At 46.0% G+C, this 20,008-nt stretch overlaps 1 protein-coding gene and 1 pseudogene across 2 annotated transcripts in view; one reads left to right on the top strand and one right to left on the bottom strand.

The window, feature by feature from the left end:
* The window catches only part of LOC126210332 (uncharacterized), a 136,183-nt gene that overhangs the window by 44,979 nt on the left and 71,196 nt on the right, over positions 1–20,008 (bottom strand). For both annotated transcript variants that reach the window (XM_049939534.1, XM_049939535.1), the window contains exon 5: positions 860–1,023. In XM_049939534.1, the coding sequence (XP_049795491.1) occupies positions 860–1,023 (164 nt within the window). The remainder of the gene's footprint in view (positions 1–859; positions 1,024–20,008) is intronic.
* LOC126211039 (5S ribosomal RNA) lies at positions 9,627–9,744 on the top strand (annotated as a pseudogene).

The following is a 20,008-nucleotide window of genomic DNA, read 5'->3' as shown; positions in this document are numbered from 1 at the left end:
AATATTGTTAAAAAGGAGAACTTCAGGAAAGCATTTAATCGTAAAATCAAAATTAAATGAAATATCATTTTTATTAAGGCCCACCACGTAAGTCGGCAACAATCTAAAAATAATAATAACAATAATAATATATTAAATTACGACGGCCGACGGACGCGAGATGTGTAAGCTTAGGGACTGATGACCTTAGCAGTTAAGTCCCATAAAATTTCACGCACATTTTGAACTTTCATGGGACATCATCGAGAGGTCAGTTCGTGCACAAAATCCTGCACCGGAAACAGTTTCACAGTTACGAACGGTTAGAGACGCAGTATGGCCCACGAGTCCATGCCATGTTGGGCTGCGGCACTAAGCCAGGCAACACGTAACCAATGGCACCCCATACCATCACGCCAGGTAATTGATACGCCAGTATGGCGATGACGAATACAAGTTTCCAACGTGCGTTCGCCGCAATGTCGCCAAACGTGGATGCGACCATCATGATGCTGTAAACAGGAGATGTCCTGTGACTTTTTAGTCACTTCAGTGTAAGGCATTAGTGACTATGAACGAGAGAACCAGGCCAATTTTTTCGCTCTTTCATGTTCAAAGTGATTCCTTAGGGTTTAGTTTACGACTCAGGTTTTGTATCTATCAAGACACTAAATAAAGCTCATCTTCATGTTCTTTGGGCCACTTAGACACTGGTAGGTATTTTCAGCACATAAATCGCATAAAAACATTGCAACGCAAAGAAAATTATGAAAATCACTGGACTATGGACTGAACCGTGTGGGCATTTCTAAGAAATAGGATACCGAGACTTCTCTAATCGCTAAACAGAAGCTCTTGGTGTCACAACGACGCGACTCACCTTGTGCTTGGCCAAAACGTCGAGGAAGAGAGCGGGCTCGAACTTGGGCATGCACACCATGGTGGCTCCGGCACACACCTTCTGCAGCATGATGAGCGCCAGGGCGTACAGGTGGTACATCGGCAGCACGACCGGCACCACGTTTCCCGGCTCGCACACCCCGCCTGCAAAGTGGTGGTGAGTCACTGGTGGGAAAGCCACAACTACCGCAGGCTCTAAAGAGCGCACTTTCTCTCACATTCGAACTATTTTGCTCGGCATGCTGTAGCCGGTGAGACTCAGCTTGCTTCCTGTTTGAGAACATTACGAGGTGTGTGGGAAAAGTAATGAGACTGACAACACTCTGAGCGATCTGGCAACGGTGTGTTGTTCTACCTGTGTAGACTGGGGTGTTCATCTCTTCCAGCTGCTCACTCCGAGTTTCAGATCCGTACACCCATCATGTGATTTTTGAGAGCGCCATCAGTGAAGTTGTGTTTTTCTTGTGAGGTATGAAACTGAAACAACGGAATTTAGAGCGACTTCATGCCATGAAGGTTTGTGTTAAACTTGGGGAATCCTCGAGTGTGACCTTTGAAAAGTTGAAACAGGCCTATGGGGAACATTGTTTATCATAAACACTGACACGCCAGAGAAACTGGAATAGGCGTGCATATTCAAGTACAGAGCTATGTAAACAGGCAGAATGCGGCGCTGCGGTCAGCAACGCCTATACTGTATAAGACAACAAGTGTCTGGCGCAGCTGTTAGATCGGTTACTGCTGCTAGAATGGCAGATTACCAAGATTTAGGTGAGTCTGAACGTGGTGTACTAACTGGCACACGAGCGATGAGACACAACATCTCCGAGGCAGCGATGAAGCAGGGATTTTCCCATACCACCATTTCACATGTGTACAGTGAATATCAGGAATCTGGTGAAACATCAAATCCCCGACATCGTTGTTGCCGGAAAAAGCTCCTACCAGAACGGGACCAACGAAAACTGAAGAGATCGTTCACATCTAGATCTACATCTACGTGATTACTCTGCTATTCACAATAAAGTGCCTGGTAGAGGGTTCAATGAACCACCTTTAAGCTGTCTCTCTACCGTTCCACTCTCGAACGGCACGCGGGAAAAACGAGCACTTAAATTTTTCTGTGCGAACCCTATTTCTCTCATTTTATCGTGATGATCATTTCTCCGTATGTAGGCGGGTGCCAACAGAATGTTTTCGCAATCGGAGGAGAAAACTGGTGATTAAAATTTCATGAGAAGATCCCGTCGCAACGAAAAACGCCTTTTTTTTTTTTTAGTGATTGCCACCCCAGTTCACGCATCATGTCCGTGACACTATCTCCCCTACTTCGCTAAAATACGAAACGAGCTGCCCTTTCCGTACTTTTTTGAAGTCATCCGTCAGTCCCACCTGATGCGGATCCCACACCGCACAGCAGTACTCCAGAATAGGGCGGACAAGCGTGGTGCAAGCAGTCTCTTTAGTAGACCTGTTGCACCTTCTAAGTGTTCTGCCAATAAATCGCAGTCTTTTGTTTGCTCTACCCACAACATTATCTATGTAATCGTTCCAAATTAGGCTATTTGTAATTGCAATCCCCAAGTAAGCCTTCAGATTTGTGTGACTTATCGCGTAAACTAAATTTAGCTGATTTGTTTTAGTACTCATGTGAATAACTTCACACTTTTCTTTATTCAGGGTAAATTGACACTTTTCGCACCATACAGATATCTTATCTAAATCATTTTGCAAGTCGTTTTGATCATCTGATGACTTTAGAAGACGGTAAATGACAGCATCATCTGCAAACAATCTAAGATGGCTACTCAGATTGTCTCCTATGTCGTTAATATTGATCAGGAACAATAGAGGGCCTATAACACTTCCTTGGGGAACGCCTGATATTTCTTCTGTTTTACTCGATGACTTTCCGTCTCTTGCTACGAACTGTGACCTTTCTGACAGGAAATCACGAATCCTGTCGCTCAACTGAGGCGTTACTCCGTAGGCACGCAGTTTGGTTAGAAGACGCTTGTGAGGAACGGTGTCGAAAGCCTTCTGGAAATCTAAAAATACGGAATCAATTTGACATCCCCTGTCGATAGCACTTATTACTTCATGAGTATAAAGAGCTAGTTGTGTTTCACAAGAACGATATTTCCTGAAACCGTGACAGAAGTGGAACCCTTCCGCAAACTGCTGCTGATTTCAATGCTGGGCCATTAAAAAGTGTGAGCGTGTGGAACATTCAACGAAACATCAGCGATATGGGCTTTCGGAGCCGAAGGTCCACGCGTATCCCTTGATGACTGCATGACAGAAAGCTTTACGCCTCGCCTGGGCCCGTCAACACCGACATCGGACTGTTGATGACTGGAAACATGTTGCCTGGTCGGACGAGTCTCGTTTCAAATTGCATCGAGTGGATGGACGGTACGGGTTTGGAGACAACTTCATGAATTCATGGACCCTGCATGTCAGCAGGGACTGTTCAAGCTGGCGGAGGCTCTGTGATGGTGTGGGGCGTGTGCAGTTGGAGTGATATGGGACCCCTGATACATGTAGATACGACTCTGACAGGTGAAACATACGTAAGCACCCTATCTGATCACCTGCATTGATTCATTTCCATTGTGCATTCGGACGGGCTTGGGCAATTCCAGCAGGACAATGTGACACCCCATACGTCCAGAATTGCTACAGAGTGGCTCGACATACGCTCTTCTTAGTCCGCTGGCCACCAAACTGCCCAGACACGAACATTATTGAGCATGTCAGGGATACCTTTCAACGTGCTGCTCAGAAGATATCTGCAACTTCTCGTACTCTCACGGATTTATGGCCAGCCCTGCAGGATTCATGGCTCAGTTCCCTCCAGCACTACTTCAGACATTAGTCGACTCCACGCCACGTCGGGTTTGCTGCAGTTGTGCGTGCTCGCGCGGGCCCTATACGGTACCAGCTTCTTTGACTCTTCAGTGTATATTGGCCACAACGTCTTGGTACATGCAGCATCTGTTTGCTTATGACTTACATTTTTTCACATGGCTTATGAAGCCTTCGCAGCATGGCACCTCTTGCTGCATTTGTCGCAAGTACATCTAGCTGCTGAGGCTGGAGCAGCGGTAGCACTGCGAAACTTTTCTGCCTTAATGTATCTAACAAGCGTCCATCATACTTCGACTTTGCAGATGGTATATCATTACGTTACTCTGATCTCAGGCTAGCCCGAGCCTCCCACCTGTCGGTGTTGATGCCAAAGCTCTCCGTAACTCATTTACAGGAGTCCTTGGACTTCAATACAGGACATTCCAAGAGTCTTTTGGCTGTAGAAATCTCTTCAAGCACCACCCCACGTGGTAATCTCTCAGGACCCATACGGTAGACGTGACCCAGCCAGCAGAGTCGTCTGTGCTTCAAGGCAGCTGAAATGATGCTGCAGTTAGTTTTAGGCAGTATTGCCCGATATCAAGAGCACAAGTTTTTTGCTGGGACAAGTCATTTTTGGAAGGCGGAGAATACGTTAACGATGAACCTCACTGAGGGAAACCTTCAACTTCAAAAACCGACGACAATGTCGGACGTCAGCGTGCTGTTGTTGAGGCTGTTCCCCCAGGGCAAACCGTCAGTCAAGTGTTTCACAAGGCTCAGGAAAACGCTGACTCCAGTGAGACACGACGATTGCATCTAGACAATGCCCCATGTCACACAGACAGTTCCGCCATGGAATTTCTGGCCCCACAAGGCATTCCCCTTTACCCACAGCCCCCCTCCCCCGCTGTTTGGAGCTACGTCGCTATAGTTCTATTTGGTAATCACGTTTCTGTAATTAACACAGCTATTAAAAGAGGCTATATGTCGCTTCCTGAAGCCTTTTCGAAAATTATTTGGACGAAAATAAAATTATGATGTTAAACCGTTCAGGAAATATCTGAGGTGAGCAGCTTAGGTGAATCACGCTATTTAGGATTTAGGCTACACAAACAAAGGCGACCTACTGTCCAACACCTCATAGTTTCTTAGCAGTTAAGTATCTAAAAACGTCATATCGAGGTGAGATGTCTGGCAAATTAGCTGGGCTGCTCAAAAACACAAACGTACAAGTAAGTTGAGTACCTCTAACGAACTAAGTAAACGGCTTGTACGCAACATAAAGCCCATATGAACAAATCTGGTTACAACTGCCATCTGCAAAATCACCCGCAGACGGAGCACAAAATTTTACGGAGGGCATTCGATAAGTAATGCAACACATTTTTTTTCTGAAAGCAGTTTGGTTTTTGTTCGGGATTCCAACACGCCATATTATTCCCCATTCTTCTGGCTACAAAACCTTGTTTTTCAAAGTAATCTCCGTTCAATGCGACCTCACCTTACTGGCAGGACCTGTAACCTCGCACGGTATCAGTCTAGTGGTCGACGTCGGAGACAGTATCTCGCTGCATCAGAAACCTCCCCACCATCCACGTTCTGGTTCCCTCAGGGTGTATCCTTTATTGGGTCAAACAGATGGATGTCGGAGGGCGCGAGACCCGGGCTGTTTGGTGGACGAGGAAGAACAGTCCAGTGAAGTTTTGTGAACTTCTCTCGAGTGTTCAGCCTGGTGTGACGCCTTCCGTTGTCGTCTGAGGGTGTGGCTTTGAGTTTTTTCTTCGGAGGAGAGGTATAGTCTGTCTGTAAACAGAAGAGCGAGCAACGCTGTTGGTGGGGGAAGTGGCCAATACCGGAAGACCGCTGCCACCGGCCCTCAGGGGCGCCCAAAATCTGTTGCCCCTTACCTGTCTAGTGGCGTAGATCGGCGTGCGGTGATATACGTCGTTTCTGTTCGTGGGATCTTAGTTGCCAGTGTCAGTCAGTTAACTCTGTATACTTACTGGTATGCTTCGGTATCCGGAGGTGATGGATAATCGTCTAGTATTGCAAGAAGATGTGTAGAATACGAAGAAGAGGAGGTATTTGCGGAGTAGCGAGCGTTCAATCGTCTCTAATGTTATTGCGGCGTGTATTGAAGAGGCGACCCAAAAAGAACTGTAACTATAATAACATTACCAGTCCGAACCAAAGGGCGGCAATAGAACGCATAATGAAGGAACGTGAAAATAAGTCGCATGGTTTACTGGAATCACCACGAACGAAAACTAATAATTTTGGGAGAAAACCCAATCGTGTAAAACATTTGATGCTTATGGAACCCTAAATCTCTATCTCGGTCACTATTCACCTGATTCTAAGACAAATTGCTTAAAACATGTGCCCAATAGCTATTCCAAACACTGCTGAAATTTTCTTCGAAACATGTACACCGATTTTGGATTTCTAAGCAAAAAGCTTGACCTACGAGGTGCGTTCGCATATTAATTTTTATTTTTTGGTAACAACTTTATTTGTTAATCTACAGCAATGTTATCCTCTTCAAAATATTCCTCATTACATACTGTACACTTATGCCAGTGCTTTTTCCAATTCCCGAAACACTTTAGGAACTCTTTCTTCGGGGTAGTTTATAGGTCTCTTAACTGTGTATTTTTAATCTCATCCATGCTTGTAAAACCGCTGTTCTTTAAGGCCTGCTTTGAAATTTTTGTACCACTTGTATGCCCTTGGTTTACTCATAACAGGTTCACCAAAAGCAATATTTAACATTTCTAAAAATTTCATACACTTTATTCCATTCTTATAACAAAATTTAATGCAGGTTCTCTAATCTGTTTTTATACAAAACAAAGATTCCTTGATGCTACCACAACACATGTAACCTTTTTGACAGCTGACAACAGAGTAAATACCCAATACGCATAACATTGTACACATATTTCTGAGATATACACTCCTAGAAATTGAAATAAGAACACCGTGAATTCATTGTCCCAGGAAGGGGAAACTTTATTGACACATTCCTGGGGTCAGATACATCACATGATCACACTGACAGAACCACGGGCACATAGACACAGGCAACAGAGCATGCACAATGTCGGCACTAGTACAGTGTATATCCACCTTTCGCAGCAATGCAGGCTGCTATTCTCCCATGGAGACGATCGTAGAGATGCTGGATGTAGTCCTGTGGAACGGCTTGCCATGCCATTTCCACCTGGCGCCTCAGTTGGACCAGCGTTCGTGCTGGACGTGCAGACCGCGTGAGACGACGCTTCATCCAGTCCCACACATGCTCAATGGGGGACAGATCCGGAGATCTTGCTGGCCAGGGTAGTTGACTTACACCTTCTAGAGCACGTTGGGTGGCACGGGATACATGCGGACGTGCATTGTCCTGTTGGAACAGCAAGTTCCCTTGCCGGTCTAGGAATGGTAGAACGATGGGTTCGATGACGGTTTGGATGTACCGTGCACTATTCAGTGTCCCCTCGACGATCACCAGTGGTGTACGGCCAGTGTAGGAGATCGCTCCCCACACCATGATGCCGGGTGTTGGCCCTGTGTGCCTCGGTCGTATGCAGTCCTGATTGTGGCGCTCACCTGCACGGCGCCAAACACGCATACGACCATCATTGGCACCGAGGCAGAAGCGACTCTCATCGCTGAAGACGACACGTCTCCATTCGTCCCTCCATTCACGCCTGTCGCGACACCACTGGAGGCGGGCTGCACGATGTTGGGGCGTGAGCGGAAGACGGCCTAACGGTGTGCGGGACCGTAGCCCAGCTTCATGGAGACGGTTGCGAATGGTCCTCGCCGATACCCCAGGAGCAACAGTGTCCCTAATTTGCTGGGAAGTGGCGGTGCGGTCCCCTACGGCACTGCGTAGGATCCTACGGTCTTGGCGTGCATCCGTGCGTCGCTGCGGTCCGGTCCCAGGTCGACGGGCACGTGCACCTTCCGCCGACCACTGGCGACAACATCGATGTACTGTGGAGACCTCACGCCCCACGTGTTGAGCAATTCGGCGGTACGTCCATCCGGCCTCCCGCATGCCCACTATACGCCCTCGCTCAAAGTCCGTCAACTGCACATACGGTTCACGTCCACGCTGTCGCGGCATGCTACCAGTGTTAAAGACTGCGATGGAGCTCCGTATGCCACGGCAAACTGGCTGACACTGACGGTGGCGGTGCACAAATGCTGCGCAGCTAGCGCCATTCGACGGCCAACACCGCGGTTCCCGGTGTGTCCGCTGTGCCGTGCGTGTGATCATTGCTTGTACAGCCCTCTCGCAGTGTCCGGAGCAAGTATGGTGGGTCTGACACACCGGTGTCAATGTGTTCTTTTTTCCATTTCCAGGAGTGTATTTACAAAGACAGTGATAAAAAAGTAGTACAAATCGGACCACTTTTTAAACTCTCTTCGTGTTGCAAGATTTGTTAAATTTCAATGCAGTTGGGTTGGGGTTTTGTTGTTTGGGGGAGGAGACCAGACAGCGAGGTCATTGGTTTCATCGGATTAGGGAAGGACGGGGAAGCAATCGCAATCGCGATAGGCTACAATCCGACCTTTATCAAAGTCGGAAACGTGATGGTACGCATTTCTCCTCCTTACACGAGGCATCACACCAACGTTTCACCAGGCAACGCCGGTCAACTGCTGTTTGTGTATGAGAAATCGGTTGGAAACTTTCCTCATGTCAGCACGTTGTAGGTGTCGGCACCGGCGCCAACCTTGTGTGAATGTTCTGAAAAGCTAACCATTTGCATACCACAGCATCTTCTTCCTGTTGGTTAAATTTCGCGTCTCTAGCACGTCATCTTCGTGGTGTAGCAATTTTAATGGCCAGTAGTGTATGTCAATACTTCCAAGTTGAGGTGGAGCACCCAGCTGAACGACCTCTTTGTCCAATCCAGGTATTTACAAGACTTTTGTAAAACGTACCACCCAAGAGCAATATTCTCTACTACACAAACAAGCCGCTAACGTTATTTCAGTTTCCCGCTAACGTTCAGGTTTGGCAGATTATAGTCTATGTAACTGAGTGTGTTTGACTGTATGACGAACCATTGTTCAAGAATTATTACATATTCTAAAATCGAAAATCGTATAAGTTCATAAACATCACGCCGTAATGCTTAATGCCCGTATGTAATGTTTTTCGTAGTTCTGCTCGCCATATGAGCACTATATAATGTATTTATTTAATCAAGTAACTGCTTTGGCAGAAAAATAAAAAATTGAACATATACTCGGTGATAAAGGCCTGCATATAGAAGTATGCAGCAACATCCGTCTCTTAGAAGTAGCTGTACTGTGCTCCAAACACATCTTCATAACTTTCCTGCACGTGTAGCCGTCTCACTCACGCAGCCACTAGGAATAGTACAGTGGTGGGGGAAGTGCGATTGTGCTCGCGGAGCGCAAATGTTGGCCAGGCCTGCTGTAGACGTTAAAAGTGCGATGATCGCTGCTAAAACTTTTTAATAGTAATGGTAGCTTATTGAAAACGGATTCAGCAGAATGCAGCACGCACTCCTGCGCCAGAGTCAAGCACATGGGATTCACATGCAGATTGGATTTGTGCCTAGTGTTAAGTCAGTAAAAGCTCCTAATTCTTAGGAATAAGCTCATATTGTTAACAACAAACGACGTTAAAGGAGATATACATTGAGAGGCTAATGTCAAAATTCCCAGATACCTGAATGCGGTTCAACAAGAGGTTCTCGAATGTACAACACATTTTGCTCGAGCTGCCTGTTTCGCAGCCAGAAATTCCCTTTGTGACAGGGAAGACTTAGGCCAGAGCGTAATGTCATATGTCATAAGCGAGTGAAATTAAGCAAAGACGACTTACTTTCGTCCTAACCTATTACTTACAGGGCAACGGCCGTGCCGCAGTGGAAACGCCGGTTCCCGTGAGATCACCACAGTTAAGCGCAGTCGGGCGTGGCCGGCACTTGGATGGGTGACCGTTCGGGCTGCCATGCGCTGTTGCCATTTTTAGGGATGCACTCAGCCTCGTGATGCCAATTGAGGAGCTACTCGACGGAATAATAGCGGTTCCGGTCAAAGAAAACCATCATAACGACCGGGAGAGCGGTGTGCCGACCACACGCCCTCCTATCCTCATCCTCAGCTGAGTGAGGAAGACACGGCGGTCGGATGGTCGCGATGGGCCACTTGTGGCCTGAAGACGAAGTGCTATTACTTATCGCAAATACTGTTCTAACGGTAAATACTGCACCATTCAGTTCTTGTACAACATCCCGAATATGGGCTTTGCATGACATCTTACCACCTACATTATCGCGTAGGAATTTTAATTGTTCACAGTCACTAATCGTATGCCCATTCTGTGTATCCAGATCACGGTTTTAGTTGAACGGTATCTTAGAAACTGCGGAAATTGACTCTTATTGTGATTTAGCATCACTTTATTTTCTACAAATCGTGATTGTATCTCCTGAACTGTACTGTTTTATAGATTCCCTACGTTTATTTCAACATCCTTCACTGCTGAGCTATTGTCACCAGCAAACAGAAATATTCTAGACTCAACAGTCATATTAGAAGGCACAAAGAAGCTGTTGCCACAGCACAAAAAGCGTCTGACTGTATGGAGAACTGATGTAAACATGTCGGTAAAGATTGCACACGAAGAGAATCTACTTCTTCGTTTTGATAGACAGTTAAAGGTTAATTTATTATAAGGATGTAAGGGACCTTTGCATGATCTGTTACTGCGAAGTACACTATTGGGCATTAAAATTGCTACACCACGAAGATGACGTGCTACAGACGCGAAATTTAACCGACAGGAAGAAGATGCTGTGATATGCAAATGATTAGCTTTTCAGATCATTCACACAAGGTTGGTGCCGGTGGCGACACCTACAACGTGCTGTCATGAGGTAAGTTTCCAACCGATTTCTCATACACAAACAGCAATTGACCGGCGTTGTCTGGTGAAACGTTGTTGTGAGGCCTCGTGTAAGGAGGAGAAATGCGTACCATCACGTTTCCGACTTTGATAAAGGTCCGATTGTAGCCTACCGCGATTGCGGTTTATCGTATCGCGACATTGCTGCTCGCGTCGGTCCAGATCCAATGACTGTTAGAAGAATATGGAATCGGTGAGTTCAGGAGGGTAATACGGAACGCCGCGCTGGATCCCAACGGCCTCGTATCACTAGCAGTCGAGATGACAGGCATCTTATCCGCATGGCTGTAACGGATCGTGCAGCCACGTCTCGATCCCTCAGTCAACAGATGGGGACGTTTGCAAGACAACAACCAGCTGCACGAACAGTTCGACGACGTTTGCAGCAGCATGGACTATCAGCTCGGAGACTGTGGCTGCGGTTACCCTTGTCGCTGCATCACAGACAGGAGCGCCCGCGATGGTGTTCTCAACGACGAACCTGGGTGCACGAATGGCAAAACGACATTTTATCGGATGAATCCAGGTTCTCTTTACAGCAACGTGATGGTCGCATCCGTGTTTGGCGACATCGCAGTAAACGCACATTGGAAGCGTGTATTCGTCATCGCCATACTGGCGTATCACCCGGCGTGATGGTATGGGGTGCCATTGGTTACATATCTCGGTCACCTCTTGTTCACAATGACGGCACTTTGAACAGTGGACGTTGCACTTCAGATGTGTTACAACGCGTGGCTCTACCCTTCATTCGATCCCTGCGAAACCCTACATTTCAGAAGGATAATGCACGACCGCATGTTGCAGGTCCTGTACGGGTCTTTCTGGATACAGAAAATGTTCGACTGCTGCCCTGGCCAGCACATTCTCAAGATCTCTCACCAATTGAATACGTCTGGTCAATGGTGGCCGAGCAACTGGCTCGTCACAATACGCCAGTTGAGAGGTGGCATGAGCCCCCTCTCATATTTCTATCTTACGATTCTCCTCTCTAGTTGCATGCGGTGGAGGGTTGCTTTTCCTTAACACGCGTACTTCCCACGCAGCGTCTCTCGTCACCCGGGTGGTCCGGTGACAGGCGGGCTCTGTGGAACTGGAGAGAGTTAAGCCGACGTGTGTGAGGCAGTCGAGTGAATGCTTGGCAGACGCCGACATTGTCAAGAGACACGCCCGCTGGGGTGTGAAGTAGCGGCTGGGCTAGAGGTTCCGTTACTTCGGAGAAACTTTGCGAAAACACTTTCTGGCGGGCTACCAGCGAGGCGTGGGAATGACTTGTGTACCCACGCAGTTGTGGCGGGAAAATTCCCGCACTTTCTGCAAAATCAGCACAGAAATTGGCGCCAAGAATCTCCATTGGTGGAATGGTAGTGCTCCGGCAATGGAGTGGAATTTCCGCCGGTTTTCGAGTTGCTGATTGGAACGTAACCACGGCCACTGTCGTGGGGGCGGGAATGTTCGGTGTTCGGCCTGTACGGGTGCTCTAGGAGTCGGCAGTCGCCTTTCGGTCGAGGACGTCCAAGCAACCAGCCCTCGCCTGCGGTACGCCAGATCGTGTTCTGGGAGATAAGAAGACAGTTTTGGTAATGTACGTCCGCAGCACCGGCAGATAGGGATTTTCCTAGGTGATAATCAGAGCTCAGCAGAGCGCGCCTGTTCATCCTTTTCTAACTTTGTTCTGTCTTGAGTAGCAGCAATTACTGTTAGGTTAGCTGTGTGTCTCTCTCGAGATTTGAGTGGAAAGGAATTGGCTCCACATATCACTTCGTCTTAAACCTCATGATCTAAGTTAGGGACAACTTCACCTTTATAGCGTTTGTTTGTGTTTCCAATTCGAGCCAATTTAATGTATTGTAAATGTGTCATGTGTTTTGGTTTAGTATTTTGTGTTTAGTCGTAATAAATCATATTGTTATTTTGCACAGAACTTTCATTCTGTTAATCGGTAAAGTAAACCTATCATTCCTCACTAGGTTAATGAAACTTTCCTTTATTTAACTTATTTATCAAATTAAATTATTGCAGGTGCCAAACTCTTTTCTACTCCACTTGCAGGGCTGATTACAGTCAGTGCGCGTATATTTTGTTTCATCCTTGTGCAACAGCAAAAGTCGGAGTTAGAATAAGGGGGGGGGGGGCTTAGAGCATCATTTACAGATGTAGATTCAAGAATTTAGTGTTAAATACACTGCTAGCCCCGGCACCTCGCATAAAATGGCGACCCTTAGCCTCGGATCTTTCCTGTGAATCTCTGATAATCAAACGGGATTCTGAGTAGGAACATTCAATTTTTTTCCCTACTTTTTTTTAATGATTAATACCCAACTTGTTTTTCTGATAGTTTCGCGTTTAGTTTTAAGTAGCGGCGCATGATTACAGTTTTTGTTTTCAGTGTATATATTTTTGTGTGTTCATTGTTTTTGTGTTTCGTTGATGTGGTGTCCGTACCACATCGCACTTTGTCCGATTTGTGTGCGGTTTCTGTACCACTTCAAATTGTGTTTGTGATTACAGCGTTGGGACAGCGTTGTTGAATTTTATGTCTATGTGTAAAAATACAGGGAGTAGATTATTTTTACTGTGTATTTTAGATAAATTTTGTTTCTCATGAATGATCACGAGAAGTAAGGCACGACTATTATCGAGCGAAGCTAAAACAAAAGAGGATAGCATAATGGATAAGGGGCAGTTTACTGACGGGAATAGGTTCGGAGATGAGATGGGCACATTTTTAGCAGGACAGGACGCCAGGGGCATTGATGAGGAAGGTGATTTGGACGCGATCTCAGAGCAGCGTTGCGGCCGTGATTATGATAGTGAAGTAGAGGATGAAACAGAGACAGGCACACAGGTCGAGACGGTAGCAGAAGTTTATAATCAGACGAACGAGAGCAGACAGGGGCGAGCTCGGCCACGTCAGAGCTCTAGCGCCCAGGTGTCCAGAGTTACATCTCCCACGTTTGAAGAGGATCAAAAAGATGACGTAAACCCAATACTGAGCTTCCTACGATCAATGAAAGAAGAAGATGAGAAACAGCGTAAGGACACTCAGACTATAATTTCGCATATAGGGGAAATTCGTGGGGAATTAATAACAATAAAGAAAGAATGTAGAGAAGCAAAACAAATGTCAATGGCTGCACAAAAAGTAGCAGGCCTGGCCAAAACGGCAGCAATAGGGGCAATGAATGTCGCGGAAGCAACTTCTAAACTCGCAGGGCGCTTGCGACGTACAACACAATCCCATTCAAAATCCCTAGCATTCTTAAAAACTCAAGGTAATATCGCGGTTGCGAACACCACGAAACGAATGGAAGAAGTAGAGAGTCGGATAGCAAAACTAGAGCAAAACGGGCACACGAGCACTGCGCGTTCGGATACCAGTGATGGAATACACAGAATTGTGTCTCCGAGGAAAAGCCCGCCGTGCTCTAGCCCAGTGACAGAGTGCGGAACTAACAATGCACACGCAGAAACAGCGAGTAATAGCTCCAATAATTATAGCCCACCTAGGAGAGTGAATTCTGAGAACCACTTCCACTGTGATACAGAGGTAGCACATCACAGTTATCAGCAACATAGAGCAGGACACTCAGCAGACGTGCAAGTATCGGAAACGAGTGACAACACCAGTGCGAGGATCAGACAGGATTTTGATCACAATCACTTCCTGTCGATACTAAAATTCCAGAAGTTCAAAGAAAATGGAGGGTCGATGCATCCGAAGAGCTGGGTGATGCAGTTTACCAATTCATTGCCGGCATCATGGCCAACCCAGGCAAAATTAGAATTCATGTGCGGACACATCGAAGGCCAAGCCGCGGAAAAGATGCGGGGTGTGGCAGTGACGTGTCGGACTTATCAGGAATTTGTTGGTGCATTCCTGCGGACCTACTGGTCAAAGGAAACGCAAGACAGGATTAAAGAGGAAATAATACTTTGTCCTGAACTGGAAGTGTCCGGGCATAGGAGCGCAACCAAATTTCTTGATGATTTACTCAAGAAGAATCAATTTTTAGATAGTCCATATAGCAACGGAGAAATCATAAAATTTTGCTTTTCCAAATTGCCAGTTAGGTACCAACAGACACTTGTCGGCAAGTGTGGATCTGACATAGAAGCATTCAAGAGTCTATTGCGCGAACTCGAAGTAGTCTTTGATAAACAAGACGCAAAGGACAGGAAGAAGGGGCAAAGTAACAAATGCCACGGGCCAGGAAGGGAAGACGACAACAGATCGCATAATCGCACTGGTCAGTTTGGAAACCAGGGTTACGGAAGTCAAGGTTACGCTATTCAAGGTTATGGAAACCAAAGACACGGAAACCAGAACGTCAGGGAGCAGGGTCAATCTAGACAAGGAATCTGGGATAGGAGGAGTAACGAACGGCAAAGCGACCGTAATTGGAGAGAGCGAAACCAAGGACAACAGTGGAACCAGGAGATTGAAACAAGACCCGCAAATCCTAATGCACGTCAGAGGAGGGGGAGCTTAACAAGGGATTGACGCCAGACTAGTGCGAACACAGGCCGCCGGAATTTCGCACGTAATCTCGGACCTGGCCAACTACGGATGATACATTACGAAGATTTATCAGAAATCCTGCTCGAGGAACATAAAGCAACTCCTCGACAAGATCGGCAGCCTCTTATCACAGTAGCAATAGCTGAAAAGAGTATGAATGCGATAATAGATAGTGGAAGCTACATAACAGCAATATCTGAGGCAGCATACAAGAGGTGCTCTCAGGAGATGGACTGGCCTGTTCTATCGGTTAAGAAAACCAAAATAAAAGGGGCATTAGCGGGTAAATGTACGGAGGTCGCCCAACAAACAAGACTGGAATTCTCCTGCCAAGGACACAAAATAGAGTCTAACTTCTGGATCGTGCCAAATCTGGCGATCGACATGATAATAGGAACGGACTTCCTAAATGAACATGAAGCAATAGTTGATCTAGGACGAGGTGAAGTGGTTTTGAGGAAAGGGAATCCCGTCCACATTAAGTTCGACGACCAGCTGATCCCAGCTCAACTACCGTCTAACTGTGTACGGATAAACTATGCGTGTCTGAAAGACAGAAAGGAAGAACAGGTCGATGTTGCGGGTAGGGGAGAGGACACGGATGAGAATGAAGTCGGAATAATGGGAGAAATAAAGGAGAAAATAGGAGAAAAAGTGGTAGCAATACAGAATATAAGGTGCGACCACCGCAAAGAACTTCATAAATTACTAGTAGAACATGCGGAGGTCTTCATTCCCAAGACAGGATCAATAAAGAACTTCCAATATGAATTTCGTGTACGTCCGCACAACCAGTTTCGTGTGCCACCCTATCCAATCCCCTTGGCATATCGGCAGAAAGTAGCAGCTGAAATTACGCGAATGCTGAGTGAAGGAATAATAGAACCTACGGCTTCAGCCTATAATAACCCGTTAAGAGTAGTCGAGAAGGCAGATGGTAGTATTCGTTTAGTCTTGGACTCGCGACAAATTAATACCATAATAGAACCCGAAACAGACAGACCGGAACGATTAGAGGAACTCTTACAAAACTTCCATGGAATATCAATCTTCTCATCAGTTGATCTAAAATCGAGTTTCTGGCAGATCGAGCTCCATCCAAATTGCAGACAGTACACAGCCTTTTTAGCATTTGGAAGATGTTACCGGTTTCGTCGTCTACCATTTGGTTTGAACGTTTCATCTGCCGCATTCATTCGGGGGCTGGACGGCATACTAAGCGATAATTTGAAACGTCATGTCACCAGCTATGTGGACGATTTGCTGATCGCGGAGAAATCTTGGGGAGAGCACAATGCGGTCCTCGGTGAACTCCTAGCGACATTCAAGGAATACGGAGTGACTATCAATATCGAAAAATCGAATTTTGGGACGTCCTCTGTGAAATTTCTAGGACATATCATCACGGGTGAGGGCATTGCGCCAAATCCCGAAAAGATCGAAGCGATTGAAAAGTTTCCCATTCCTACGACAAAGAAGCAGTTAAGGGGGTTCTTGGGGATCATAAATTTTTACAACCGCTTTATACATGTCAAAACTCAGAGCAGTCCTCGGTTGCATCAACTTACAGGAAAGAAGATTCCTTGGGAATGGGATGAGGCGGCCGAATCCGAATGGAAAGCATTAAAATTCGCATTATTACAAGCACCCATCCTATCACACCCTAATTTAGCAGAAGAGCTTTGCATAGTAACAGACAGTTCATACTCCGGTCTGGGTGTCATGGTGTTCCAGGACTATGTACATGAAGGAAACAGGGTGTGGAAGACAATTGCGTTTGCTAGCAGAGTACTAGCCAAGAGTGAGAGGAATTACTCAGTAACCGAGTTAGAGGCGCTGGCTATTGTATGGGCGTTTGAAAAATTCAGATACCTTCTGTTTGGTCGCAAGACGAGGGTCTACACAGACCACAAGGCGCTCGAGTTCTTGATGACTGCAAAGCTTAATCACAGGCGGCTCATTAGGTGGGCATCGTATCTACAGCAGTACAATTTTTCGATAGAATATATCCCCGGCAGTCAGAACATCATTGCAGACGCCTTATCACGGTCACCGATCGGATTTGAGCACAACATGGAAGAAGATCTGGAGGAAAATCACTACTGCCTTTACTATATGCAGAAAGTAGCCTTTGAAAATTTTATTACCTGTAGTATGCAGGACATCAAGAAGGAGCAAGACAAGGACCCTGCCCTAGTGTTATTGAAACAGAAATGGATAGACAGAAGCCACGCCACCATCAGGCAGTTCTACCTCTTGCGGAAAGGCATAATTTTCCACCGAAATTATACCAATGACACTGAATGGGGGGTATGCATCCCTGAACACCTAATAAACAAGGTTATATGGCATACTCACCTCAGCTATGGACACTTCGGACCACGCAAGTGCAATCTCAAGCTAAGGACCATGTGTTACTTTCGAAACATGGAGCGTCGAATTCGGAGGGTACTGTCGGTGTGTAAAGACTGCCAAAAGGCTAAGCACACCACTGTGAGCATGCAGGCACCATTATACCCAATCGTACCGACCAAATTAAGACAATTAGCAGCTACAGATTTGATGGGACCTTTGCCAAGAACAAGAAGAGGATATACTTACGTATTAGTGTTTGTTGAACTAACGTCCAAATACGTTACCTTTACGCCACTGAAGAGGGCGACAGGACGAACTGTATCACGAGCCCTAATCCGGGATTTCCTACCACAGGTTGGTCATGTGAGTAGAATCATTTCTGATAACGGGCCACAGTTTAAGTCAAAAACATGGAAGGAGACGTTGCGTCGATGTAAAATTGATCCCATTTTTATATCTTCACACCATCCGAGCTCGAATGCTGCAGAACGGGTTATTAAAGAACTCGGAAACTTGTGCCGGTTGTACTGTAACAAACAGCACACGACATGGGACGTTTTCCTTAAAGACTTCCAGGAGGTGATCAATGAGGCACCCCATGGGATAACAAGATTGGCACCCATTACAGTACTGAAAAACCGGATTCCTAAGGACTTGATAACCAAGGTCGTAAACTTCCCACCAAGGGCGCGAACGCAGCACCAAGCCATAGTGGATTTGGCTCTCAAGAGGATACGGGCTGCAGCAGAGGTCAGGAAGAGACGTGCCGACAGGGGAGCTCGTCTACGACACTTCCAAATTGGACAAAAGGTGCTCGTTAAGTCTTTCCGACTTTCGAACAAACAAAAAAATGAAATGCCAAAAATTCTATTCTGTTTGCAACGGCCCGTACCGTATAAGGAGAGCAGCTCACCGCAATGCTTATGAATTGGAGACGCTGAAAGGAAAGAAGTCCATAGGACTCCACCACATCTCTCACATAAAGGAGTTCGTAGAATAGTAGTAGTGTAAGAAGTGTACATAGTACAATAGGCAAATATATGAACCTTTTTTTCGGGGAACAATAATCGTTACATTAATAGATTAAGATTGCTAAAGTATTAACACGCTGCGTTGTCTTGCATAAGAATTTACTGCTGCTATCCTCTTTTTGTTTATGTTCGCGATCTCCAATGTCGATGGAGTAGGAGACACTACCTTTTCATGAGCAATGTTTTTGTCCTTTCCTATCTGGTGTCCATGTTGAGGGATAATGATGAGTGACGAGATGTTGCACAAACGGGCGCATACAAGAACGTGCTCTTAGAAGCGTTCTGAGAAGTCGTGATACGCTCCATAGCGGCCACAACCAGTTCGTGAGACGTTCATACCAATGCTTGCAGGCACGCGTCAGTGCACTGCAAGATTGTGGCATATTGCGTGATTTCGAGGATGAATATGGGCAGTATAGTTTTTGCAGAGCTGCGCCAGCATCGTTGTCTTGCAAGTCGGGGTGATCCTGTGAGCGTTTGACTCCAATGGTGCCCTAGACGAGAGAAATGCGAGCATAAAGCCTACCATGCCAATGTGCTGGTTGGGGATTTAGAGTGCTGCTCGTGACTGTCACAGATGAATAACCAAGGAATTATACTTGGAGATTCGTGACATACTCTGTAGCTGGCGTGTGTTGGGCGACGGAATCCTCAACAGGAACCAGTCCTGGCTTGGTCATATTACATTGCTTCTGGAAAGGTGTGCTTTGATCGCGAAAACCGCATCACATAGAGAAGGAAGTTGCAACTATAAATTTATTGTCGTGTATAGCCATGGCTAACCCAGTCTCTGGAGTTTCAGTGAGGCGTAGTGAGAACTCGGAGGCCATGTCGTACGGCGCGCACATCACTGTCGTCAATAGCGGCGAGCAGCGAGACATCTCAGCGTAACAGGCATTATGTAAGAGTATTGTATAAGGTAAAAAAAAAATAAATAAATAAATAAAATAAATAAATAAATAAAAGGGAAAGTACGATATACTAGGATAAGTTAAACTGTAGGATTTTTACAATAACTAGATTAATATTGTGGGGGTTTTCTACCACAAGTGTTGTGTTTGGCGCGCGCCTGTTGGGATGTTATTTTTCAGATCATGAAACCACAGACCCGAGATGGAGGGACGACCGGCGAGCGAACGTACAATAGTTGCATGTTCGAACGTACAATAGTTGCATGTTCTTTATAGCTCAGTAAAACTTCAGCCTGCATAATAATATAATTTATTTAGAAGACATAGAATGTAGATCGTTGGCATATGGTAGTTAATTCTTGAGCATGTCTACTGTCGATCTATATAATTAATAGTAATATTAGTGCGGGCCCGCACATTTAGTTGTTCATCCATTACAAAGCATCAGTTATCACACACCATGTACATACTGAGATCGGTCTCTACACATATATCAAAATAA

This window comes from Schistocerca nitens, chromosome 10 (assembly GCF_023898315.1).
Source record: "Schistocerca nitens isolate TAMUIC-IGC-003100 chromosome 10, iqSchNite1.1, whole genome shotgun sequence".
In the NCBI taxonomy this organism is placed as follows: domain Eukaryota; kingdom Metazoa; phylum Arthropoda; class Insecta; order Orthoptera; family Acrididae; genus Schistocerca; species Schistocerca nitens.
This window is presented reverse-complemented; position numbering and strand designations above follow the sequence as displayed.